This window comes from Oncorhynchus tshawytscha, linkage group LG17 (genome assembly GCF_018296145.1).
Source record: "Oncorhynchus tshawytscha isolate Ot180627B linkage group LG17, Otsh_v2.0, whole genome shotgun sequence".
Taxonomy (NCBI): Eukaryota; Metazoa; Chordata; class Actinopteri; order Salmoniformes; family Salmonidae; genus Oncorhynchus; species Oncorhynchus tshawytscha.
In genome coordinates this window covers 2438395-2465049 of record NC_056445.1, presented here as the reverse complement: position 1 = coordinate 2465049, position 26655 = coordinate 2438395, and the positions used below count along the sequence as shown (strand labels likewise).

General features: G+C 41.1%; 1 protein-coding gene and 5 non-coding genes across 6 annotated transcripts in view; all 6 read right to left on the bottom strand.

The window, feature by feature from the left end:
- Nucleotides 1-26655, bottom strand: part of LOC121838636 (NLR family CARD domain-containing protein 3-like) — a 733752-nt gene that overhangs the window by 33389 nt on the left and 673708 nt on the right. The window contains exons 8-12 of the mRNA XM_042299970.1: nucleotides 25203-25319; nucleotides 24873-24957; nucleotides 24515-24743; nucleotides 22364-24134; nucleotides 20577-20633 (exon numbers count right to left, since the gene is read on the bottom strand). Coding sequence (XP_042155904.1) covers nucleotides 20577-20633; nucleotides 22364-24134; nucleotides 24515-24743; nucleotides 24873-24957; nucleotides 25203-25270 — 2210 coding nt within the window. The 5' untranslated portion in view covers nucleotides 25271-25319. The remainder of the gene's footprint in view (nucleotides 1-20576; nucleotides 20634-22363; nucleotides 24135-24514; nucleotides 24744-24872; nucleotides 24958-25202; nucleotides 25320-26655) is intronic.
- Nucleotides 792-863, bottom strand: trnap-ugg. The gene has a single exon. It is a non-coding gene; the product is annotated as a tRNA-Pro (tRNA).
- trnap-ugg lies at nucleotides 1707-1778 on the bottom strand. The gene has a single exon. It is a non-coding gene; the product is annotated as a tRNA-Pro (tRNA).
- Nucleotides 2622-2693, bottom strand: trnap-ugg. Its single transcript has one exon. It is a non-coding gene; the product is annotated as a tRNA-Pro (tRNA).
- trnap-ugg lies at nucleotides 3543-3614 on the bottom strand. Its single transcript has one exon. It is a non-coding gene; the product is annotated as a tRNA-Pro (tRNA).
- On the bottom strand, nucleotides 4456-4527 carry trnap-ugg. The gene has a single exon. It is a non-coding gene; the product is annotated as a tRNA-Pro (tRNA).

Genomic DNA, 26655 nt, shown 5'->3' with positions numbered 1-26655 from the left:
GATTGACAGGTCGATTTGTGCCAGGCCACAGTGAATCACGTGAGTGTTGGTGGTATACTTGTGAGCATAGCTATCTTCCAAGCAGTTGACCAGGTTTGAGTTGAAATACTCTGTAATTCATCTGCTGAGTCTTTCAGATTCAATCTTCATTAGCTGTAACAGCAAGAAACAAATGAAGAAAGAGCTAAATGTAGATTAAAAAAATTAAAAAGTAGACATCAAAATCAATTGGATCTCATTTCATTTGATCCGATTGACGCACCGGTACGTGAATAAAATAAAAAATCCCCATTGGAATCTGTCTGTTTTAAACTAGAAATGTGACTTATTTTGCACTGGATGCTTCTCATACCTCCATAACCGCTGATGTCACATCTCTGCATCTTTGGTGAAATGCGGCAGAGCGAGAGCAATGTTAGTCAAAACATGACACATCCCGGAAATCAGTCTTCTCATACAAATGGCTGTAGCTTCCGAACTGTTTGACCTACAAAATCGGTTGACCATTCCATGGAAAGGGGAGACTCTCACAAACACAATGTCGTTCTCAGTTTTGCTCTACGACCCCCACAAGGGTCACGGGACTCGTCTGAAGGTAACCTATGTACCGGTTAAAATGACAGATGTTTTAACCAAGGAAGAAATGAATAAATGTTGTGCTATGCTGAACCCACGAGTGCAGAGCACAATGGATTAGCAGTCCATTGCCTTTATCACTCATCCACCTCGTCCTGCACTCCAACCAGTTGCCCAAGAACCGACTGTCTCAGATTGTTAAAGGCTCAACAAATGGGCTCGTCCGGGATTTGAACCCGGGACCTCTCGCACCCAAAGCGAGAATCATACCCCTAGACCAACGAGCCATTTTATCCAAGACATTTTTTTGCAGTCGCCAGCAATGACGGTGAGGATTTGGATTGACAGGTCGATTTGTGCCAGGCCACAGTGAATCACGTGAGTGTTGGTGGTATACTTGTGAGCATAGCTATCTTCCAAGCAGTTGACCAGGTTTGAGTTGAAATACTCTGTAATTCATCTGCTGAGTCTTTCAGATTCAATCTTCATTAGCTGTAACAGCAAGAAACAAATGAAGAAAGAGCTAAATGTAGATTAAAAAAATTAAAAAGTAGACATCAAAATCAATTGGATCTCATTTCATTTGATCCGATTGACGCACCGGTACGTGAATAAAATAAAAAATCCCCATTGGAATCTGTCTGTTTTAAACTAGAAATGTGACTTATTTTGCACTGGATGCTTCTCATACCTCCATAACCGCTGATGTCACATCTCTGCATCTTTGGTGAAATGCGGCAGAGCGAGAGCAATGTTAGTCAAAACATGACACATCCCGGAAATCAGTCTTCTCATACAAATGGCTGTAGCTTCCGAACTGTTTGACCTACAAAATCGGTTGACCATTCCATGGAAAGGGGAGACTCTCACAAACACAATGTCGTTCTCAGTTTTGCTCTACGACCCCCACAAGGGTCACGGGACTCGTCTGAAGGTAACCTATGTACCGGTTAAAATGACAGATGTTTTAACCAAGGAAGAAATGAATAAATGTTGTGCTATGCTGAACCCACGAGTGCAGAGCACAATGGATTAGCAGTCCATTGCCTTTATCACTCATCCACCTCGTCCTGCACTCCAACCAGTTGCCCAAGAACCGACTGTCTCAGATTGTTAAAGGCTCAACAAATGGGCTCGTCCGGGATTTGAACCCGGGACCTCTCGCACCCAAAGCGAGAATCATACCCCTAGACCAACGAGCCATTTTATCCAAGACATTTTTTTTGCAGTCGCCAGCAATGACGGTGAGGATTTGGATTGACAGGTCGATTTGTGCCAGGCCACAGTGAATCACGTGAGTGTTGGTGGTATACTTGTGAGCATAGCTATCTTCCAAGCAGTTGACCAGGTTTGAGTTGAAATACTCTGTAATTCATCTGCTGAGTCTTTCAGATTCAATCTTCATTAGCTGTAACAGCAAGAAACAAATGAAGAAAGAGCTAAATGTAGATTAAAAAAATTAAAAAGTAGACATCAAAATCAATTGGATCTCATTTCATTTGATCCGATTGACGCACCGGTACGTGAATAAAATAAAAATCCCCATTGGAATCTGTCTGTTTTAAACTAGAAATGTGACTTATTTTGCACTGGATGCTTCTCATACCTCCATAACCGCTGATGTCACATCTCTGCATCTTTGGTGAAATGCGGCAGAGCGAGAGCAATGTTAGTCAAAACATGACACATCCCGGAAATCAGTCTTCTCATACAAATGGCTGTAGCTTCCGAACTGTTTGACCTACAAAATCGGTTGACCATTCCATGGAAAGGGGAGACTCTCACAAACACAATGTCGTTCTCAGTTTTGCTCTACGACCCCCACAAGGGTCACGGGACTCGTCTGAAGGTAACCTATGTACCGGTTAAAATGACAGATGTTTTAACCAAGGAAGAAATGAATAAATGTTGTGCTATGCTGAACCCACGAGTGCAGAGCACAATGGATTAGCAGTCCATTGCCTTTATCACTCATCCACCTCGTCCTGCACTCCAACCAGTTGCCCAAGAACCGACTGTCTCAGATTGTTAAAGGCTCAACAAATGGGCTCGTCCGGGATTTGAACCCGGGACCTCTCGCACCCAAAGCGAGAATCATACCCCTAGACCAACGAGCCATTTTATCCAAGACATTTTTTTGCAGTCGCCAGCAATGACGGTGAGGATTTGGATTGACAGGTCGATTTGTGCCAGGCCACAGTGAATCACGTGAGTGTTGGTGGTATACTTGTGAGCATAGCTATCTTCCAAGCAGTTGACCAGGTTTGAGTTGAAATACTCTGTAATTCATCTGCTGAGTCTTTCAGATTCAATCTTCATTAGCTGTAACAGCAAGAAACAAATGAAGAAAGAGCTAAATGTAGATTAGATTGAAAAAAAATTAAAAAGTAGACATCAAAATCAATTGGATCTCATTTCATTTGATCCGATTGACGCACCGGTACGTGAATAAAATAAAAATCCCCATTGGAATCTGTCTGTTTTAAACTAGAAATGTGACTTATTTTGCACTGGATGCTTCTCATACCTCCATAACCGCTGATGTCACATCTCTGCATCTTTGGTGAAATGCGGCAGAGCGAGAGCAATGTTAGTCAAAACATGACACATCCCGGAAATCAGTCTTCTCATACAAATGGCTGTAGCTTCCGAACTGTTTGACCTACAAAATCGGTTGACCATTCCATGGAAAGGGGAGACTCTCACAAACACAATGTCGTTCTCAGTTTTGCTCTACGACCCCCACAAGGGTCACGGGACTCGTCTGAAGGTAACCTATGTACCGGTTAAAATGACAGATGTTTTAACCAAGGAAGAAATGAATAAATGTTGTGCTATGCTGAACCCACGAGTGCAGAGCACAATGGATTAGCAGTCCATTGCCTTTATCACTCATCCACCTCGTCCTGCACTCCAACCAGTTGCCCAAGAACCGACTGTCTCAGATTGTTAAAGGCTCAACAAATGGGCTCGTCCGGGATTTGAACCCGGGACCTCTCGCACCCAAAGCGAGAATCATACCCCTAGACCAACGAGCCATTTTATCCAAGACATTTTTTTGCAGTCGCCAGCAATGACGGTGAGGATTTGGATTGACAGGTCGATTTGTGCCAGGCCACAGTGAATCACGTGAGTGTTGGTGGTATACTTGTGAGCATAGCTATCTTCCAAGCAGTTGACCAGGTTTGAGTTGAAATACTCGTAATTCATCTGCTGAGTCTTTCAGATTCAATCTTCATTAGCTGTAACAGCAAGAAACAAATGAAGAAAGAGCTAAATGTAGATTAAAAAAATTAAAAAGTAGACATCAAAATCAATTGGATCTCATTTCATTTGATCCGATTGACGCACCGGTACGTGAATAAAATAAAAATCCCCATTGGAATCTGTCTGTTTTAAACTAGAAATGTGACTTATTTTGCACTGGATGCTTCTCATACCTCCATAACCGCTGATGTCACATCTCTGCATCTTTGGTGAAATGCGGCAGAGCGAGAGCAATGTTAGTCAAAACATGACACATCCCGGAAATCAGTCTTCTCATACAAATGGCTGTAGCTTCCGAACTGTTTGACCTACAAAATCGGTTGACCATTCCATGGAAAGGGGAGACTCTCACAAACACAATGTCGTTCTCAGTTTTGCTCTACGACCCCCACAAGGGTCACGGGACTCGTCTGAAGGTAACCTATGTACCGGTTAAAATGACAGATGTTTTAACCAAGGAAGAAATGAATAAATGTTGTGCTATGCTGAACCCACGAGTGCAGAGCACAATGGATTAGCAGTCCATTGCCTTTATCACTCATCCACCTCGTCCTGCACTCCAACCAGTTGCCCAAGAACCGACTGTCTCAGATTGTTAAAGGCTCAACAAATGGGCTCGTCCGGGATTTGAACCCGGGACCTCTCGCACCCAAAGCGAGAATCATACCCCTAGACCAACGAGCCATTTTATCCAAGACATTTTTTGCAGTCGCCAGCAATGACGGTGAGGATTTGGATTGACAGGTCGATTTGTGCCAGGCCACAGTGAATCACGTGAGTGTTGGTGGTATACTTGTGAGCTGTAGATTTTAAAAATTAAAAAGTAGACATCAAAATCAATTGGATCTCATTTCATTTGATCCGATTACCGGTATGTGAATAAAAGATTTAAAAAACAATGGATCTTTCAGTATTAAACTAGAAATGTCACGTGTTTTGCACTGGATGCTTCACAATCCTACAATAACTGCTGATGTCACACCTCTGCATTTGTCAAAACATGACACATCCCTAAAAGCTGTCTTCTCATACAAATGTCTTTAGCTTCCGATCGGTTTGACCTACAACATAGTTTGGAAAGGGGAGACTCTCACAAACACAATGCTGTTCTCAGTTTTTCTCTACGAACCCCACAAGTGTCACGGGACTCGTCTGAAGGTAACCTATGTCCCGGTAAAATGACAGATTTGACAAACTACTGTATAAAGGGACGACAAGCGGATAAGAGGCAATCTGCAATTTCGATTAAGACATTAATTAGCGAGCTAGGACGGACGTAGTCAATATAACTATTTGTTCAGCACTTTTGAAATGTACAGCAACAGAATTCATAACGTGGGCCGTTCTTACAGCGTTCTCCCTGTACACCAACTCAGAACTGTAGGATGAATAAAGGGGGCATATAAGCAAACAATGAAAGCTCTTACAATATTCAATGATTACATTTCTCTAAAACAGGTTATAGGCTACATGTGCACCACCAAGTCTGAACAGTAGGTGAAATAAAAAGAGGGGTAAATAGACCAAATTCTTAGGGTGAGGCACATGGGCTACTAACATCTTACTACACAACATACACTTCGTATTACTTTCTTAGCTACAGTAAACATATCTCCCTGGCATATTACATCATTTATACAGCACCATAGAAGGCATATTTGGACTCACCTTGTTGTGCCGTGCTGTGCTCACTTGAACAGGAAGGTGGCATGGTGGTCCTTCGTGGGAAAATTTTGTCATCAAAGTCTGTCATTCTCTGGATTTATGGTACTTTCAAAACAACTGGGAACTCTGAAAAAAACAAGGTTAAATCATGACGACGTCATTGAGCTTCAGGTCGTGCTCCTAGAAAGATGCCAGATTTACAATTCCGAGTTGGAAGACTGTTCAAAAATCTAATTTCCCAGTCAGAGTTTGTTTATTCCCGACTTCCCAGTTACATCCCATTCAGCTGTTTATACCTCTGCTCCAGTTATTGTGGTTAGTGTGGTTAGTACGGTTAGTGCGGTTAGTACGGTTAGTGCGGTCAGTGAGGTCAGTACGGGGTCAGTGAGGTCAGTACGGTTTGTGCGGTTAGTGCGGTTAGAGCGGTTAGTGTGGTTAGTGCTGTTAGGGCAGTTCCTTTGGTTAGTGCGGCTCGTGGGGCTAGTGCAGTTAGTGCAGTTAGTGCAGTTAGGGCGGTTAGATTGGTTAGTGCGGTTAGTGCGGTTAGTGCAGTTGGGGGCGGTTAATACGGTTAGTTTGGTTAGTGCGGTTAGTGCGGTTAGTATGGTTAGTGCTGTTAGTGTGGTTAGTACGGTTAGTGCGGTTAGTTTGGTTAGTATGGTTAGTGCGCTAGGTGCTGTTAGGGCGGTTAGTTTGGTTCGTGCGGCTAGTGCGGTTAGTGCGGTTAGTGCGGTTAGAGAGGTTAGTACAGTTAGTACGGTTTGTGCGGTCTGTGCGTTTAGTGCGGTTAGTGTGGTTAGCACGGTTAGTGCGGTTAGTGGGGTTTGTGTGGTTAGTGCGGTTAGTGGGGTTAGTACGGTTAGTGTGGTTAGCGGGGTTAGTGCGGTTAGTGAGGTTAGTATGGTTAGTGTGAGTATTCAAACACAGCTATAGTTTTATATTTTTATTACTTCATCAAATCCATTATACAGACTCACCGTTATAGTGCTGAATAGCACATACAATTTATCATGTTTTCATCTCTTCACAGAATCTATATACAGTGCCTTGCGAAAGTATTCGGCCCCCTTGAACTTTGCGACCTTTTGCCACATTTCAGGCTTCAAACATAAAGATATAAAACTATATTTTTTTGTGAAGAATCAACAACAAGTGGGACACAATCATGAAGTGGAACGACAATTATTGGATATTTCAAACTTTTTTAACAAATCAAAAACTGAAAAATTGGGCGTGCAAAATTATTCAGCCCCTTTACTTTCAGTGCAGTAAACTCTCTCCAGAAGTTCAGTGAGGATCTGTGAATGATCCAATGTTGACCTAAATGACTAATGATGATAAATACAATCCACCTGTGTGTAATCAAGTCTCCGTATAAATGCACCTGCACTGTGATCGTCTCAGAGGTCCGTTAAAAGCGCAGAGAGCATCATGAAGAACAAGGAACACACCAGGCAGGTCCGAGATACTGTTGTGAAGAAGTTTAAAGCCGGATTTGGATACAGAAAGATTTCCCAAGCTTTAAACAATCCCAAGGAGCACTGTGCAAACGATAATATTGAAATGGAAGGAGTATCAGACCACTGCAAATCTACCAAGACCTGGCCGTCCCTCTAAACTTTCAGCTCATACAAGGAGAAGACTGATCAGAGATGCAGCCAAGAGGCCCATGATCACTCTGGATGAACTGCAGAGATCTACAGCTGAGGTGGGAGACTCTGTCCATAGGACAACAATCAGTCGTATATTGCACAAATCTGGCCTTTATGGAAGAGTGGCAAGAAGAAAGCCATTTCTTAAAGATATCCATAAAAAGTGTAGTTTAAAGTTTGTCACAAGCCACCTTGGGAGACACACCAAACATGTGGAAGAAGGTGCTCTGGTCAGATGAAACCAAAATTGAACTTTTTGGCAACAATGCAAAACGTTATGTTTGGCGTAAAAGCAACACAGCTCATCACCCTGACCACACCATCCCCACTGTCAAACATGGTGGTGGCAGCATCATGGTTTGGGCCTGCTTTTCTTCAGCAGGGACAGGGAAGATGGTTAAAATTGATGGGAAGATGGATGGAGCCAAATACAGGACCATTCTGGAAGAAAACCTGATGGAGTCTGCAAAAGACCTGAGACTGGGACGGAGATTTGTCTTCCAACAAGACAATGATCCAAAACATAAAGCAAAATCTACAATGGAATGGTTCAAAAATAAACATATCCAGGTGTTAGAATGGCCAAGTCAAAGTCCAGACCTGAATCCAATCGAGAATCTGTGGAAAAAACTGAAAAATGCTGTTCACAAATGCTCTCCATCCAACCTCACTGAGCTCGAGCTGTTTTGCAAGGAGGAATGAGAAAAAATGTCAGTCTCTCGATGTGCAAAACTGATAGAGACATACCCCAAGCGACTTACAGCTGTAATCGCAGCAAAAGGTGGCGCCACAAAATATTAACTTAAGGGGGCTGAATAATTTTGCACGCCCAATTTTTCAGTTTTTGATTTGTTAAAAAAGATTGAAATATCGGGGTGGTCTGCTATTCACTGGGATGACAAGCCAACTCGGGATGGGGAAGGGTTTTAGCAGGTGGAATAGTGGGGAGGTTTACTTAGTATCAATGCAAATATCATGGGTTTAGCTACAATTGAATTTGGAGGTTTACATACACTTAGGTTGGAGTCATTAAGACTCATTTTACAACCACTCCATACCTTTCTTGTTAACAACCCATAGTTTTGGCAAGTCGGTTAGGACATGTACTTTGTGCAAGACGCAAGTCATTTTTCCAACAATTGTTTACAGACACATTATTTCACTTATAATTGGACTCTCAATCACTATGGTACTTTTTAATGGTGAGTTTACCAACATATATAATGATGAATAGATTTTAAACTTGTGTCTCATTTATGGTAAATGGTTAAATAAGAATGACCAGTTATAATTGTAATGGCTTAGCAGATAATAAGAAAATAACCATATTTACTTGGCTCAAAGAGAACAAATATAATATCTATTGTTTATTGGAAACTCATTCAACAATTTTAGATGAAGTTGTGTGGGAAATGGATTGGGGGGAGGGGGAAGGGTGAAATATACTTCTCCCATGGGCAAAGAAACTCAAAAGGGGTGATGATATCAATTAACAGTAATTTTGATCCAAATGTGCAAATCATCCAAACAGATCCTCAAGGTGTTAAAGGAAATCATGAATGTCATGGATATATTGGAACTAGTGTATATATGGAGGCTTAAGTGTCCTGACCTAGTGATATATACACGGAGGAGGTTTAATATCCTGACCTAGTGATATATACACAGAGGATGTAATATCCTGACCTAGTGAGATATACTGTCACGCCCTGACCTTAGTTATCTTTGTTTTCTTTATTATCTTGGTTTAGGTCAGGGTGTGACGGGGTGGTTTGTTAGTTTTTGTATTGTCTAGGAGTTTTCGTAAAGTCTAGGTGTTTATATGTCTATGGTTGCCTGAATTGGTTCTCAATCAGAGGGAGCTGTTTATCATTGTCTCTGATTGTGGACCATATTTAGGTAGCCATAGTCCTTGGGTATTTTGTGGGTTCTTATTCTATGGTTAGTTGCCTGTCTGCACTAGCCATATTAGCTTCACGGTTCGTTTTGTTGTTTTGTTCAGTGTTCTTTCTTTAATGAAGAAGTATGTACGCTTATCACGCAGCGCCTTGGTCTCCTCCATTTGACGACCGTGACATACACATGGATGAGGTTTAATATCCTGACCTGGTGAGATTGTTACGGATACAGGTATCGTATGTGTGTGTGTATGTGTGTGTGTGTGTGTGTGTGTGTGTGTGTGTGTGTAACCTGTGTTCTTTTCTCTCCTTCTTCCCTCACAGGTGAAAATCATCACTCCCCAATCATCAATCAGAAGACACACCTCCTCCTGTTTCCTACCCAATCACAGTTCCTTTCCCTTGGTTTAAAAACCCTGTCAGTTGTTTGCTCTAGAGCTCAATCTCTCAGTAAATGCCATATGTCTGTAGATCACTTTTTTTTTTCACCCTCTCCTACAATGTCTCTATCTCCCTTTATGTATTGAATTCTCTTTTGTTTGAGCACCTCTATCACTTTGTTCTAACCTGTGAGTATTGTTTTTGGTTATGGTGTTTGTTTGCTGGTGGGAAAAGGGGGAACCAAGACAAGTCTCCCATGGGCATACACTACCCGTAGGTGAACTGGGCGGACCACCCACTGTATTTTTGGTTAGTTAGTTAGCTGTTGTTGAAATAGGCTAGTCTTGCTTAGGGGTGTTTTGGATGCTTATTGTTTCTTTCCTTGGCTCCAGCTCAGCCCCTTTTCCTGCTCCCCCCTTTACAGTGTGTTTTCTAATAAATCACCTGTTTGACGGTAATTTAGTTGTCTGTGGTTATTTCGTTCTCACTTTTTCACTATTATAATTTGCATGAGTTATGTTACGGGTCTCGTTACCATCTCCCCTAGACTGTCAGGCCAAAATGGATTCGTAACAGAGCTATACATGGAGGAGCTTTAATATCCTGACCTAGTGAGATATACATGGAGGTTTAATATCCTGACCTAGTGAGATATACACGGAGGAGTTTTAATACCCTGACCTAGTTTTTTAAAATTTATTTTACCTTTATTTAAATAGGCAAGTCAGTTAATAAGAACAAATTCTTATTTTCAATGACGGCCTAGGAACAGTGAGTTAACTGCCTATTCAGGGGCAGAACAACAGATTTGTACCTTATCAGCTCGGGGGTTTGAACTTGCAACCTTTTGGGGGTTTGAACTTGCAACCTCCAATGCTCTAACCACTAGGATACCCTGACCTAGTGAGATATACATGGAGGAGGTTAATATCCTGACCTAGTGAGATATACATGGAGGTTAATATTCTTACCTAGTGAGATATACATGGCGGAGGTTTAATATCCTGACCTAGTGAGATATACATGGAGGTTTAATAGTCTTAAGTTTTTCTTCCGGTGAAGGAGATGAGGACCAAAATGCAGCGTGGTTATTTCAATTCATGTTTAACAAAAAGATAAACACGAACAATACAAACATAAAAACCTAAACAGCCTTGGTGTGGTGCAAACAAACACTGAGACAGGAACAATCACCCACGAAACACTCAAAGAATATGGCTGCCTAAATATGGTTCCCAATCAGAGACAACGATAAACACCTGCCTCTGATTGAGAACCACTTCAGGCAACCATAGACTTTTCTAGACAACCCCACTATACCACAATCTCAATACCTACAAAAACCCAAAGACAAAACACACCACATAATTAACCCATGTCACACCCTGGCCTGACCAAAATAATAAAGAAAACACAAAATACTAAGACCAGGGCGTGACAATTCTTACCTGGTGAGATATACATGGAGGTTGCGACTCTAGGGGCAGTATTTTCATTTTTGGAACAAAAACGTTCCCGTTTTAAACGGGATATTTTGTCAGGACAAGATGCTAGAATATGCATATAATTGACAGCTTAGGATAGAAAACACTCTAACGTTTCCAAAACTGTAAAGATATTGTCTGTGAGCATAACAGAACTGATGTTGCAGGCGAAAGCCTGAGAAAAATCCAATCCGGAAGTGCCCAATGTTTTGAAAGTGCTGCATTCCAATGAGTCCCTATTGAGCTGTGAATGCCGTATCAACCAGCTTACGCTTTCGACGTATTCCCCAAGGTGTCTACAGCATTGTGACGTATTTATGTTGAAGAATAGCCGTAGGCGGCTACATTGCGTAAGTGGTCACCTGATGGCTCCCAGGGTGACTCTCGCGTAAAATACAGAGGTAGCCATTACTCCAATCGGTCCTACTGAAAAACGAATTGTCCCGAAGGATATATTATCGAATAGATATTTGAAAAACACCTTGAGGATTAATTATAAACAACGTTTGCCATGTTTCTGTCGATATTATGGAGCTAATTTGGAATATTTTTCGGCGTTGTCGTGACCGCAATTTCCGGGCGATTTCTCAGCCAAACGTGAAGAACAAACGGAGCTATTTCGCCTACAAAAATAATATTTGGGGAAAAAATGAACTTTGGCTATCTACCTGGGAGTCTCGTGAGTGAAAACATCCGAAGTTCATCAAAGGTAAACGATTTAATTTGATTGCTTTTCTGATTTTCGTGACAAGGTTGCCTGCTGCTAGCAGGGCATAATGCTATGCTAGGCTATCGATAAACTTACACAAATGGTTGTCTAGCTTTGGCTGTGAAGCATATTTTGAAAATCTGAGATGACAGGGTGATTAACAAAAGGCTAAGCTGTGTCTCAATATATTTCATTTGTGATTTTCATGAATAGGTATATTTTCTAGGGATATGTATGTCCGTTGCGTTATGCTAATTAGTGTCAGACGATGATTACGCTCCCGGACCCGGGATGGGGAGTCACAAGAAGTTTTAATATTCTTCCCTAGTGAGATATACATGGCGTAGGTTGAATATCCTGACCTAGTGAGATATACATGGAGGAGGTTTAATATTCTTACCTAGTGAGATATACATGGAGGTTTAACATTCTTACCTAGTGAGATATACATGGAGGTTTAATAGTCTTACCTAGTGAGATATACATGGAGGTTTAACATTCTTACCTAGTGAGATATACATGGCGGAGGTTTAATCAAGCTAGTCATCTTGACTTATTTCTTATGTCATTCTCATTGGCACCAACAGTTTACAAAGTGTTGATAGGGGATAGAATGCGGTCGGACCATCTGATAATTGGCATAAAGATTTCTCTTACTGAATTTCCACGTGGGCGAAGATATTGGAAATTTAATCAAAGCCTATTGGATGTTTTTTTAAATAGGAAATAGGATAACATAATTTTTCCGACATAACATATTGTAGGTCCACTTATTGTATGGGACACTTTTAAAGAGGCCAAGCAACTCAGTACTCATCTCTAAAACAAAGCAATTTAGTTCAAAAGAGTCCATATTAACAAAGGAAAAGGTCTAACAGAACAGATAAATTAAAACTGTACCATAGAGGCTCAGAATAAGTTAGAGGGAAAAAAAATGGATGAACTTATTCGAAGATCAAGTGTAATATATTATAATAATAAAGCAAACTGGATGGAATATGGGGAAAAATGCACCAAATTATTATTTTTTATCTACAACATAGAAATGATACCATAAATAATTTACTGAAACTGTTTACAAATGACGGAGTCACCCACGATTCACCAAATTATATTTTAAAAGATGAAGTAAAGTACTTTAAGAATATGTTTTCGTTTCAGTCTCTTCCATCTCCTCTAACCAAAGCTAAGTGTTGATTTTTTCTCTATTATTAATGTAAAATTAACAGCCGTACAGAAAGACTCGTGTGAAGGTGAAACTTCTTGATACAATTAAAGCCTTTTTAAGTCTGGGAAAACTCCTGGGCTGGATCGCATAGCAGTTGAGGTATACCAAACATTTTCTTCTTATATATATATATATATATATATACACTCAGAGGACCATTATTAGCATGTTATAACGACTCCTATGTAAATTGTAGATTATCAGACACTCAACTAGAAGGTCTGATTTCATTATTACTGAAACAGGATACAAGTGGGGAATATAAAGAGCCAGTCCATTTAAACAATTGGAGGCCCCAGAATTAAAAAGGTATTGTCGGACATTATTCATTCTTATCAGACAGGTTTTTTACATTGGCAATAATATAAGTACTGGAAACAATAGAAACAATAGAACACTATGAAACATCTGGGAAAGAAGGTCTGGTTTTCATTGCTGTCTTTGAAAAAAAGGCTTTTGATAATGTACGACTGGAGTTTATATATAAATGCCTGGAACATTTAAAATCTGGAGAATCTGTTACAATATGGTTTTTCAAAAATAACCCTGATTAACTCTTTAGTCATATCCCAGTTTACCCTGCTTAACTCTTTAGTCATATCCCAGGTGACCCTGATTAACTCTTTAGTCATATCCCAGATTACCTATTTGCTTAGGGTCTTAGCTACACCTAGCGAACAGTTTTTTGAAAATGATATGAGAAAATTCTATTTTATTTGAAATGGCAAGCCAGACAAAATTAAATGGGTCTATTTATATAATGAATATATAATGAAAATGAATTCGGAGGGCAGAAATGATTCAATATTAAAGCATTAGACCTCTCACTAAAGGCTTCAGTCATACAAAAGTTATAATTAAATCCAAACTTGTTTTCTAGCAGTAAGAATGTCTCACCCCATTCTCCCCACCCCTCAGATTACAACCTCTCACTTTCAGTTATTTGAAAATTAAATTATCTCCCAAATATCGCTATTTTTAAAACAAGCCATAGAACTTAAAATCTTTCAATTTAAATTGCTCTACATAATTCTTGCAACCAATAGAATGTTATTTACATGGGGGATACAACCTTCTCAGCTCTGTGAAGAGGCAGAATCATTCGATAATTTGTTTTGTTACTGTCCATATGTAGTTTGTTTTTGGTCACAGGACCAGGAATGGCTTAAGAATTTAAATATTTTCCTGGAGCTAACCCTACAGATAGTAATACTGGGTGATCAGAAAAGTCACAGTCAATCGATCAATAATATAATAATACTTTCAGAAAAAAATGTATTTTCAATTTACAATCCATAGAAACTATGGCAAATAGAAATCCAATATGGACATTGTTAAGAGATAGATGGGAGGGTGTCACGGCCGTCGTAAAGAGGAGACCATGGCGCAGCGTGGTAAGCGTACATTCTTCTTTATTTAAAAGAACGAACACTGAACAAAACTAACAAAACGAACCGTGAAGCTAATATGGATAGTGCAGACAGGCAACTAAACATAGATCAAGAACCCACAAAACCAAAAGGGAAGATGGCAACCTAAATATGATCCCCAATCAGAGACCACGATAAACAGCTGCATCTGATTGGAAACCAATTCAGGCCACCATAGACATACATATGCCTAGACATACCAACACCCCTAGACATACAAAAAACCCTAGACAAAACAAGCATACCCACCCTAGTCACGCCCTGACCTAACCAAAATCATAAAGAAAGCAGAGATAACGAAGGTCAGGGCGTGACAGAGGGGTTGAATGGAGCTGAAGGTTGGGACTAATAACAACTAATAACAACAAGATACCTAATGTAAAACATACTGTGTCCTTATAATAACAACTAATAACAAGATAACTCATGTAAAACATACTGTGTCTGTAAAACGCATATAGGTTCATATTAATAACTTTTTAAAAGAGCACAGTTTGAAAGATATGGCAAATAGAAAATCAATCAATCAAATGTATTTATATAGCCCTTCTTACATTAGCTGATGTCACAAAGTGCTGCACAGAAACCCAGCCTAAACCCCCAAACAGCAAGCAATGCAGGTGTAGAAGCACGGTGGCTAGAGAAAAACTCCCTAGAAAGGCCAGAACCTAGGAAGAAACCTAGAGAGGAACCAGGCTATAAGTGGTGGCAAGTCCTCCTGTGGCTGTGCAGGGTGGAGATTATAACAGAACATGGCCAAGATGTTCAAATGTTCATAGATGACCAGCGTGGTCACATCAAACCAGATGGAGATAAGAAATAGATTGGGAGGTTCAGGGTCGGTGAAGGACAGGAGTAAAAACAAACAAAATATAACGATTGTAAAATAGACTTTGTCCATAAATTGTACATTGTATGTATAAACTGGAAATACAGGCCTAAGTGTTGTTGTTCACTAATTTACTCCAATTGGGGGAGGGGTGGTAGGGTTGGAGGGGAATAAAGGAAATATATATATTTCCATGGTAACAAAATGTATCTATAAATATATATATATATATATATATATATGTATGTATATATATGTATGTATATGTATTTAAATGTATGTATGTGTATATAATACAACAAATATTGTCCAACAGGGCGGCACACAATTGGCCCGGTGTCGTCCGGGTTAAGGCAGGGTTTGGGCGGGATAGGCCGTCATTGTGAAAAAAGAATTTGTATATATACACTGTATATATATGCAAAAAACAATGGGGGATTGGAAGTGATGCAGACAATTACATTGATGGAAGCTTCAATCTATCTATAAAATTAAAGCTGATCTACCCCCTAAAAAAAACATTTTATACAAGGTCATAAGATAGTACGGAACAGTCAATAGACCAGAGAAAAACAATGGCTACATCAAGAGAGATAGATACATTCTGTTACCATGGAAATAAAAAACAATGGCTACATGAAGGGAGATGGATTCATTCTGTTACCATGGAAATAAAAAACAATGGCTACATCAGGAGAGATAGATACATTCTGTTAGCATGGAAATAAAAAAAACTATAAAAACATCGAGAGATAGATACATTCTGTTACCATGGAAATAAGAAAACATCAAGAGAGATCGATACAGAGTACAGGACAACCCAGATACAGATACAGAGCACAGGACAACACAGATACAGATACAGAGTACAGGACAACCCAGATACAGATACAGAGCACTGGACAACCCAGATACAGATACAGAGTACAGGGCAAATCTGACAGTTGTAAAACTACAAGTGACGAAGGTCAGAGACTGGTCACAGACACCATAAATCTTAGACAACAGCTTAATAGAACAAAAGGCACATTGGACTCATTGAGAGACAATTATAAAAATGCCATGCTACACTACGCCTACCAAGTTTCAGAACCTTCATGGTGGAGTTTTGGTTTATTGGGAAATGTAGTGTTTGACCTCCTGACACAGGGACCACCTGGCCACCTGACACAGGGACCACCTGACACAGTGACCACCTGACACTGGGACCACCTGACACAGGGGCCACCTGACCACCTGACACAGGGACCACCTGACAGTCTATCACAGTGCCATCCGTTTTGTCAACAATGTCGCATATATCACCCACCACTGCGACCTGTATGCTGTAATAGGCTGGCCCTCGCTACATATTCCTCGCCAGACCCACTGGCTCCAGGTCATCTATAAGTCTTTGCTAGGTTAAGCTCTGCCTGATCTCAGCTCACTGGTCACCATAACAACACCCACCAGTAGCACGCGCTCCAGCAGGTATATCTCATCCCTTTGGCTGCCTTTCCTTCCAGTTCTCTGCTGCCAATGACTGGAACGAATTGCATAAATCGCTGAAGTTGGAGACTTATATTCCCTTCACTAACTTTAAGCATCAGCTATCCGAGCAGCTAACCGACCGCTGCAGCTGTACATAGTCCATCTGTAAATAGCCCACCCAATCTACCTACCTCATCCCCATATTGTTTTTATTTACTTTTTTTGCTCTTTTGCACACCAGTATTTCTACTTGCAATCATCATCTGCACATCTATCACTCCAGTGTAAATTTGCTAAATTGTAATTACTTTGCTACTATTGGCCTATTTATTGCCTTACCTCCTCACTTCATTTGCACATACTGTATATAGATTTGTCTATTGTGTTATTGACTGTATGTTTGTTTATCCCATGTGTAACTCGATTGTTTTTGTCGCACTGCTTTGCTTTATCTTGGCCAGATCGCAGCTGTAAATGAGAACTTGTTCTCAACTTGCCTACCTGGTTAAATAAAGGTGAAATAAATAAAAAATAAAACACAGGGACCCAGCTAACCAGGTAGGTTTGTCCTGTGTGTCTGTGTCCAGTGTGTTTGTCCAGTGTGTGTGTGTGTGTCTCCAATGTGTGTGTCCAGTATGTGTCCTGTGTGCCTGTGTCCAGTGTGTGTGTCCTGTTAGTCTGTGTGTGTCCAGTGTGTGTGTCCAGTGTCTGTCTCTGTGTGTGTATCCTATGTGTGTGTGTGCGTGTGAATGTGTCCAGTGTGTGTGTGTGTGTGTGTGTCCAGTGTGTGTGTGTGTGTGTGTGTCCAGTGTGTGTCCAGTGTGTGTTCAGTGTGTGTGTGTGTCCAGTGTGTGTGTCCAGTGTCTGTCTCTGTGTGTGTATCCTATGTGTGTGTGTGCGTGTGAATGTGTCCAGTGTGTGTGTGTGTGTGTGTGTCCAGTGTGTGTGTGTGTGTGTGTCCAGTGTGTGTCCAGTGTGTGTCCAGTGTGTGTGCATGTGTGTCCTGCGTGTGCGTGCATGTGTGTCCTGTGTGTGTGTGTGTCCTGCGTGTGACCAGTGTCTGTGTCCTGCGTGTGACCAGTGTGTGTGTCCTGTGTTTGTCCGCTGTGTGTGTGTTTGTCCGCTGTGTGTGTGTGTACTGCGTGTGTCCTGTGTCTGTGTGTTTCCTATGTGTGTGTGTGTGTGTGTGTGTGTGTGTGTGTGTGTGTGTGTGTGTGTGGTAACCATGGTTATTATTTACAGTGACACTGAGGCTTCTTTACCCCAAACCCAAAACCCTGGATAGAGGGGCTCAGTGAATGTGGAGGTGAACGTGTACAGGTGCGTCAGTGTGTCAGAGGAGGCTCTATAGAAGGATAGAGTGCCGGCTGGCCAGTCCAGATAGACTCCTACTCTGTGGGACCTGGAGGAGGGGACGTCTATGTCGTCTTCATTGCTGAGCGGCCTTTCAGGTTATGTCTATATAGGACTCGTTTTTCTGTGGATATAGATACTTTTGTACCTGTTTCTTCCGGCATCTTCACAAGGTCCTTTGCTTTTGTTCTGTAATTGATTTGCACTTTTCGCACCAAAGTACGAGACAGATTGCATCTCGTTCCTGAGCGGTATGACGACTGCATGGTCCCATGGTGTTCATACTTCTGTAATATTGTTGGTACAGATGAACGTGGTACCTTCAGGTGTTTGGAAATTGCTCCCAAGGATGAAACAGACTTGTGGAAGTCTACAATTTTTTTTCTGAGGTCTTGGTTGATTTATTTTTATTTTCCCATAATGTAAAGCAAATAGGCACTGAGTTTGAAGGTAGACCTTGAAATGCATCCATAGGTACACCTCCAATTGACTCAAATTATGTCAATTAGCCTATCAGAAGCTTCTAAAGCCATGACATCATTTCTGGAATTTTCCAAGCTGTTTAAAGGCACAGTCAACTTACTGTATGTAAACTTTTGACCCACTGGAATTTTGACACAGGGAATTATACATGAAATAATCTGTCTGTAAACAATTGTTGGATAAATTACTTGTGTCATGCTCAAAGTAGATGTCCTAACCGACTTGCCAAAACTATAGTTTGTTAACAAGAAATTTGTGGAGTGGTTGAAAAACGATTTTTAATGACTCCAACCTAAGTGTTTGTAAACTTCCAACTTCAACTGTATGTGTTGCCACCCTGGGATCACTCACTACTCATCAAGCAAATATATAACTTTAACTATTCAAGAACTAAAAATACCATCATGTCATTTTTTTTATTTTTAAACTGTGATATAGTATTTTGGCCATATCGCCCAACCCTAGTGTGCGTGTGTGTGTTCATTGAGTGATACACTTGCACACACACTGGACATACACTCGACACACACACACACACACACACACACACAGAACACACTCACAAACACAGGGCATACCCACACGACACACACACTGGACACACACATTGGACATTGGGGTTATATCCTTCCTGTTTGGCCATGTCCGGGGTGTCCTCGGATGGGGCCACAGTGTCTCCTGACCCCTCCTGTCTCAGCCTCCAGTATTTATGCGGCAGTAGGTTATGTGTCGGGGGGCTACGGTCAGTTTGTTATATCTGGAGTACTTCTCCTGTCCTATTCAGTGTCCAGTGTGAATTTAAGTGTGCTCTCTCCAATTCTCTCTTTCTCTCTTTCTTTCTCTCTCTCGGAGGACCTGAGCCCTAGGACTATGCCTCAGGACTACCTGACATGATGACTCCTTGCTGTCCCCAGTCCACCTGGCCGTGCTGCTGCTCCAGTTTCAACTGTTCTGCCTTATTATTATTGGACCATGCTGGTCATTTATGAACATTTGAACATCTTCGCCATGTTCTGTTATAATCTCCACCCGGCACAGCCAGAAGAGGACTGGCCACCCCACATAGCCTGGTTCCTCTCTAGGTTTCTTCCTAGGTTTTGGCCTTTCTAGGGAGTTTTTCCTAGCCACCGTGCTTCTACACCTGCATTGCTTGCTTTTTGGGGTTTTAGGCTGGGTTTCTGTACAGCACTTTGAGATATCAGCTGATGTACGAAGAGCTATATAAATACATTTGATTTGATTTGATTTGACACACATACACACTGGACACAAACACACACACACACTGAACACACACAGTGCAGGTGCATTTATACGGAGACTTGATTACACACAGGTGGATTGTATTTATCATCATTAGTCATTTAGGTCAACATTGGATCATTCAGAGATCCTCACTGAACTTCTGGAGAGAGTTTGCTGCACTGAAAGTAAAGGGGCTGAATAATTTTGCACGCCCAATTTTTCAGTTTTTGATTTGATTTGTTAAAAAAGTTTGAAATATCCAATAAATGTCGTTCCACTTCATGATTGTGTCCCACTTGTTGTTGATTCTTCACAAAAAAATACAGTTTTATGTCTTTATGTTTGAAGCCTGAAATGTGGCAAAAGGTCGCAAAGTTCAAGGGGGCCGAATACTTTCGCAAGGCACTGTAGTTCAAAATGCTGCAGCATAGCGCCAAATGTAAAACCGCAAGCTTTTATTAGTCAAAAACCAAAAATACAGTAATATTGTCCAATTTCTTTTAAATACTGTGATATAATATTTTGGCCAAATCGCCCATCCCTAGTGTGTGTGTGTGTTCATTGAGTGGACTGGACACACACAGACACACTGGACACACACACACACAAACACTGGACACACACACACAGGACACAAACACACAGTTCAAAATGCTGCAGCATAGCACCAAATGTAAAACTGTAAGCTTCACTGTCCAAACACATATGGTGTGGACTATGTGTGTCTGGTAAACACATGTGGATCTGGTGAACAGTTATCACTTGTTGACCAACTACAGGAATACTGACCTCAGAGACTCCAGTTTACAGTGGAGATTCCCCAGTCCAGCAGAGAGCAGCTTCACTCCTGAATCATTCAGGTCATTGTTACTCAGATCCAGCTCTCTCAGGTGTGAGGGGTTTGACCTCAGAGCAGAGACCAAAGAAGCACAGCCTTCCTCTGTGACTCCACAGCCTGACAGCCTGACGAAGAGATCACCATGATTTCATAAACACACTGTTAATTTAACGAGTAGTGTAGAAGGACAATGTCAGATGCATTTGGTTTATTCTCTCAAACACCATATAGATTCATCTTCCGTCTCCTAGACCTGTATGGTCATAATGTCATACTAATGTGAACACCATTTCACTGATTTCAGTTACTGGCCCAACGCTCTAACCACTAGACTATCTGCCGCTGCACTTTTGATACTTAAGTATATTTAAAACCAAATACTTTTAGACTTTTATTCAAGTAGTATTTTACTGGGTGACTTTCACTTTTACTTGAGAAATGTTCTATTAACATATCTTCACTTTTACTCAAGTATGACAACTGGGTACTATTTCCACCACTGTAATTGAGGGGAAATGCAGAAATGATGAAAGTGCTGACATTTGTTTTGGTTGAAGATTAATTGAACAGTATAAACCAATCAGAATGGAGAAAGACTCATTGAAATCACTTATAATGTATGTGTTGCCACCCTGGGATCACTCACTACCCATAAAGCACCCTGGGATCACTATGCACTACTCATAAAGCATGCTGGGATCAATACTCACTACTCATAAAGGACCCTGGAATCACTCACTGACCATAAAGCACCCTGGGATCACTCACTACTCATATAGCACCCTGGGATCACAACTCACTACTCACAAAGCACCCTGGGATCACTACTCACGAAGCACCCTGGGATCACTACTCACTACTAATAAAGCACCCTGGGATCACTACTCATAAAGCACCCTGGGATCACTACTCACTACTCATAAAGCACCCTGGGATCACTACTCATAAAGCACCCTGGGATCACTACTCACTAGTCATAAAGCACCCTGGGATCACTACTCACTACTCATAAAGCACCCTGGGATCACTCACTACTCATTGCATTACTTTTATTAGTCAAAAACCAAAAATACAGTAATATTGTCCAATTTCTTTTAAACCCTGTGATATAATATTTTGGCCAAATCGCCCATCCCTAGTGTGTGTGTGTTCATTGAGTGGACTGGACACACACAGACACACTGGACACACACACACAAACACTGGACACACACACACACAAACACTGGACACACACACACACAGGACACAAACACACAGTTCAAAATGCTGCAGCATAGCACCAAATGTAAAACTGTAAGCTTCACTGTCCAAACACAAATGGTGAGGACTATGTGTGTCTGGTAAACATATGTGGATCTGGTGAACAGTTATCACTTGTTGACCAACTACAGGAATACTGACCTCAGAGTCTCCAGTTTACAGTGGGGATTCCCCAGTCCATCAGAGAGCAGCTCCACTCCTGAATCCTTCAGGTCATTGTTACTCAGATCCAGCTCTCTCAGGTGTGAGGGGTTTGACTCTAGAGCCGAGACCAGAGAAGCACAGCCTTCCTCTGTGACTCCACAGTCTGACAGCCTGACAAAGAGATCATCATGATTTCACAAACACACTGTTCATTTAATGAGTAGTGTAGAAGGACAATGGCAGATGCATTTGGATTATTCTCTAAAACAACATATACATTCATCTTCCGTCTCCTAGAATAGTATGGTCATAATGTTATACATCAATGCATGTATTATTCAATATGTTTTTCAATATAATATGATATACATATTATAATACATATTTTTCTAGAAACTGAATATTTCTTCCTGATGATTAGTTCTTAGATGTAATTTTATTTACTTACAGAACAGCCTTGGAGGCTTTGACCACTGGCAGCAGCCTCAGAAGACCCTCCTCTGATCTGGAGTATTTCTTCAGGTCAAACACAGCCAGCTCCTTTTCTGAAGTCAGCAACACAAAGACCATAGCTGACCACTGTGCGGGTGACAGGTTGGCTCCAGAGAGACTTCCTGAGCTCAGGTAGCTTTGGATCTCCTCCACTAGAGAATGGTCATTCAGTTCATTCAGACAGTGGAACAGATTGATGCTCCTCTCTGGAGAGAGATTCTTCCTGATCATCTTCTTGATGTACTTGACTGTTTCTTCATGGCTCTGTGAGCTGCTTCTTGTCTTTGTCAGTAGACCTCGTAAGTGCTTCTGATTGGACTCCAGTGAGAGGCCCAGAAGGAAGCGGAGGAAAAGGTCCAGGTTTCCTGTCTCACTTTGTAAGGCTTTATCCACAGCACTCTTGTAGACAGTAACTTCAGACTCGTCTTTTGTTTGCAGTTTGTCCATTAGATTCTCATTGTTGTTGATGAATGAGAGGAACACATATACAGCAGCCAGAAACTCCTGAATGCTCAGATGAACAAAGCAGTACACCTTGTTCTGGTACAGCCCACATTCCTCTTTAAAGATCTGTGTGCACAATCCTGAGTACACTGAGGCTTCATTGACATCAATGCCAGCCTCTTTCAAGTCTTCTTCATAGAAAATCAGATTGCCATTCATAAGCTGTTGAAAAGCCAGTTTTCCCAGTGACAGAATGCACTCTTTATTCCAGTGTGAACCTGTCTCTTCTTTCCCAAGATACTTTTCATTCTTCTGTTTGGTATGAAACACCACAAGGTGTGTGTACATCTCTGTCAGAGTCTTGGGCATCTCTTCTCTCTTATGTTTTAGCATGTGTTCAAGGACTGTTGCAGAAATCCAACAGAAGACAGGAATGTGGCACATGATGTGGAGGCTCCGTGATGTCTTTATGTGGGAGATGATTCTGCTGGCCAGGTCCTCATCACTGAATCTTTTCCTGAAGTACTCCTCCTTCTGTGGGTCACTGAAACCTCGAACCTCTGTCACCTGGTGAACACACCCTGAAGGGATCTTATTGGCTGCTGCAGGTCGGGTAGTTATCCAGATGAGAGCAGAGGGAAGCAGATTTCCCTTGATGAGATTTGTCAGCAGAACATCCACTGAGGTTGACTCTGTGACGTCACAACATATCTTGTTCTTCTGGAAGTCTAGGGGCAGTCGGCACTCATCCAGACCATCAAAGATGAAAATAACTTTGTACTTTTCGTAGTTGGAGATTCTTGATTGTTTGGTTTCCATTGAGAAGTGATTGAGAAGCTCAATGAAACTGTGTTTGTCCCCTTTCATCAAATTCAGCTCCCTTAAAGGGAATGAAAATACAAATTGGACATCCTGATTTGCTTTTCCTTCAGCCCAGTCCAGAATGAACTTCTGCACAGAGACTGTTTTTCCAATGCCAGCAACTCCCTTTGTCAGCACAGTTCTGATAAGTTTGTCTTGTCCAGTTAAGGGTGTGAAGATGTCGTTACATTTGATTGCAGTCTCTGGTCTTGCTTGTTTCCTGGTTGTTGTCTCAATCTGTCTCAGCTCATGTTCATTATTGACCTCTCCTGTTCCACCCTCTGTGATGTAGAGCTCTGTGTAGATCTCATTGAGAAGTGTTGGGTTTCCTTGTTTAGCGATCCCCTCAAATACACATTGAAACTTCTTCTTTAGATTAGATTTGAGTTCACGTTGGCAAATCACAGCAGGATCATCCGAATCTAGAAATAACACAGAGGATATTAATATTACGTCTGTTTTAATGCCTACAGTATTGTAGGACTGTTATAAAGTTTTAAATGATAATAATTTCTTCTCTTAACTGACTGTATAAATGTGTAAATGTTGTCATAATGCATTATAGACTGGTGTGACTGATTATATTATTATTGGTATTATTGATGGTGTTATTAATGTTGTCTCTCTCTCTCCCTCTAAATTAATCAACACAACACATCCCTGCTGCTACTTGATGAGGTCACTAGGTGTTGTGTTAAGGCTGCTACAATATCATTGAGTTACACAGCTACTGTAGCTGTACTTTAGCTACATCTTTTACATGTTATAAAACAGCATTCAACATGAGTCAGACAGCTCTTACAGTTCTCCAGAGTGTCAGCAAGCTCCTTCTGGTTCATTTTCCTCAGGACGTGCAGTGTGATCTTCAGAGCCCCCTCTCTGGCACTGCTCTCCTGCTTCTCATCTTCAGCATCCACCACTTCCTTTTCCTGCTTCTGACTCTCAAAGCCTTCTGGGAGTTCTGGACTAAGAATCCTCTTGAACATCTTCAGCTCATTCTTCACAAATGTAATAATATTCTCTTCAAGCAACTGAAATAAATCAAGTCAATAAGTTAAGCAATAGAAGAAATGCTTTCTCATCAACACATTAATGAATGATTGACAGATCATCTTTACTTGAGGTAAACAAAAATAAATGTACATAACACGACCACATACACTCAATATGGAGGCCAGGTCTGTTTGATGACTCTGGGAAGACTGACCACCGAGAATCTCTGACTCTGATCTCTCCTGTTGGTTTCTGTGGACAAACCATGAGATTACATCTCCTCATCCAGGGAGTACACACACACACACACACACACACACACACACACGGAGGGAATGTTGTGTTTGTTTAATATTGTTTTAGGACTATGAAAATGGACAAAAGGTTTAGCCTATGGATTATGAAAACAACAAAAAGAAATGGGAAAATGGGAGAGGAGAAATGACAAGAGACAGTGTTGTTTAACTCACTGACCAGGACCCATGAGTTCTTCTTACCTTTGTTCAGTAGAAAGTTCTCCCTCTCTAAAGTTTATAGGTTTACCCATAGACTGGTCACTCTTCATGGACACACAGCTGGGTACAGGGGAGGCTGGTCTCTCCTGCTTGATTGGGCTTCAACACAACAGAGACAAACATTACATCTCTCATCTACTCAGATGAGCTCAGATGAGGAAACATAAGAAGACTTTTACTCCAAAACGATTTATATCACTTATCAGAAATGTTCGTAAATTAGCTTTTTTTGTTGATAGAAATTTTGAAAGTGATCAGTGTTTTTTCACTGTCTAATCATGGCATGCGATTGTTCAATGACAGACATGTATTTGTTTAAAAATCTTTCACTTGATGTTTTTATTTCAGAGAGACAATTTTTTTTGCTAAATGCTATATATCTGCCTCACTCTCAGAGCAATCAGTAGTGCTGCTAGGTTTTACACAGTCAAATGTGACCGGCCGACTCAATTCAGTCTTATGTAGCAAAATGTGAAATGGTGTTTTTTACATTGGAAAAAGGTAGAGACTCAGAGCTAGAAAATGGTATATAATACAATACAGTTGAGGAACAATAGGAAAGTTATTCTGCTTTGAACATTGATGAATTTATAACCTCACTTTTGAGAAAATGTCCTTTGAATGTTTTGGTACCTACTGGAGAGCTCATCTTTGTCTACAGGGCTGTTACTTTGTCAGAATGTCACTCATCTTAATAAATTGTTTTTATATATAATTAACTTGTATGTCTGCATAGTATTTCGTCTTAATTTTGGCAGATTAACTCATGCTTATTTCTGAAGATTAAATCAGGTTTTCGCCCAGGGACTAAGGAGTTGGACCTGTGGCAGGAGTTGGACCTGTGGCTGAAAAGGTGGCTGGATTGAATCCTGGGCCAGGAGCTGGAAAAAAAACAGGTGGAATTGATCTGACCACTGGAAGGCTGCTGGCTTCACATCCTCAAAACATTAACCTTTTGTTGATCAGAACTCTAGAGGTTCTTCTTCACTGAACCCCACAATATAACTTTTTGTGATTCCAATTATTAAGGAAGTGATAGAAGCCTTTTTAGTTCTATGAGGAACCTTCTTTTCTAAGAGTGTATAATTGTAATGCCTGGGGTGTAGTGGAGGAAGAAGTCAGGCGCAGGGAGCAGAGAGTTCAGGGTAGCGATACGTTTAATACACCACACCGGTGAAAACGACGCCAACCCAGACAAATGCCCCAAACACGGGGAACTAAACAGTTCAGCAAAACACACACACACAAACACACACACACGGACAACTGTGACTTACAGTCGTGTACAATCGTACACTGAAAATAATCCCGCACAACCAGCAGGCGGGCCGGCTGGATAATAAAGCCCAACCAACTAACCTAACTAAACACAGGTGTAACTAATCAACAGACAAGGGGGGAAAAAGGATCAGTGGCAGCTAGTAGGCCGGTGACG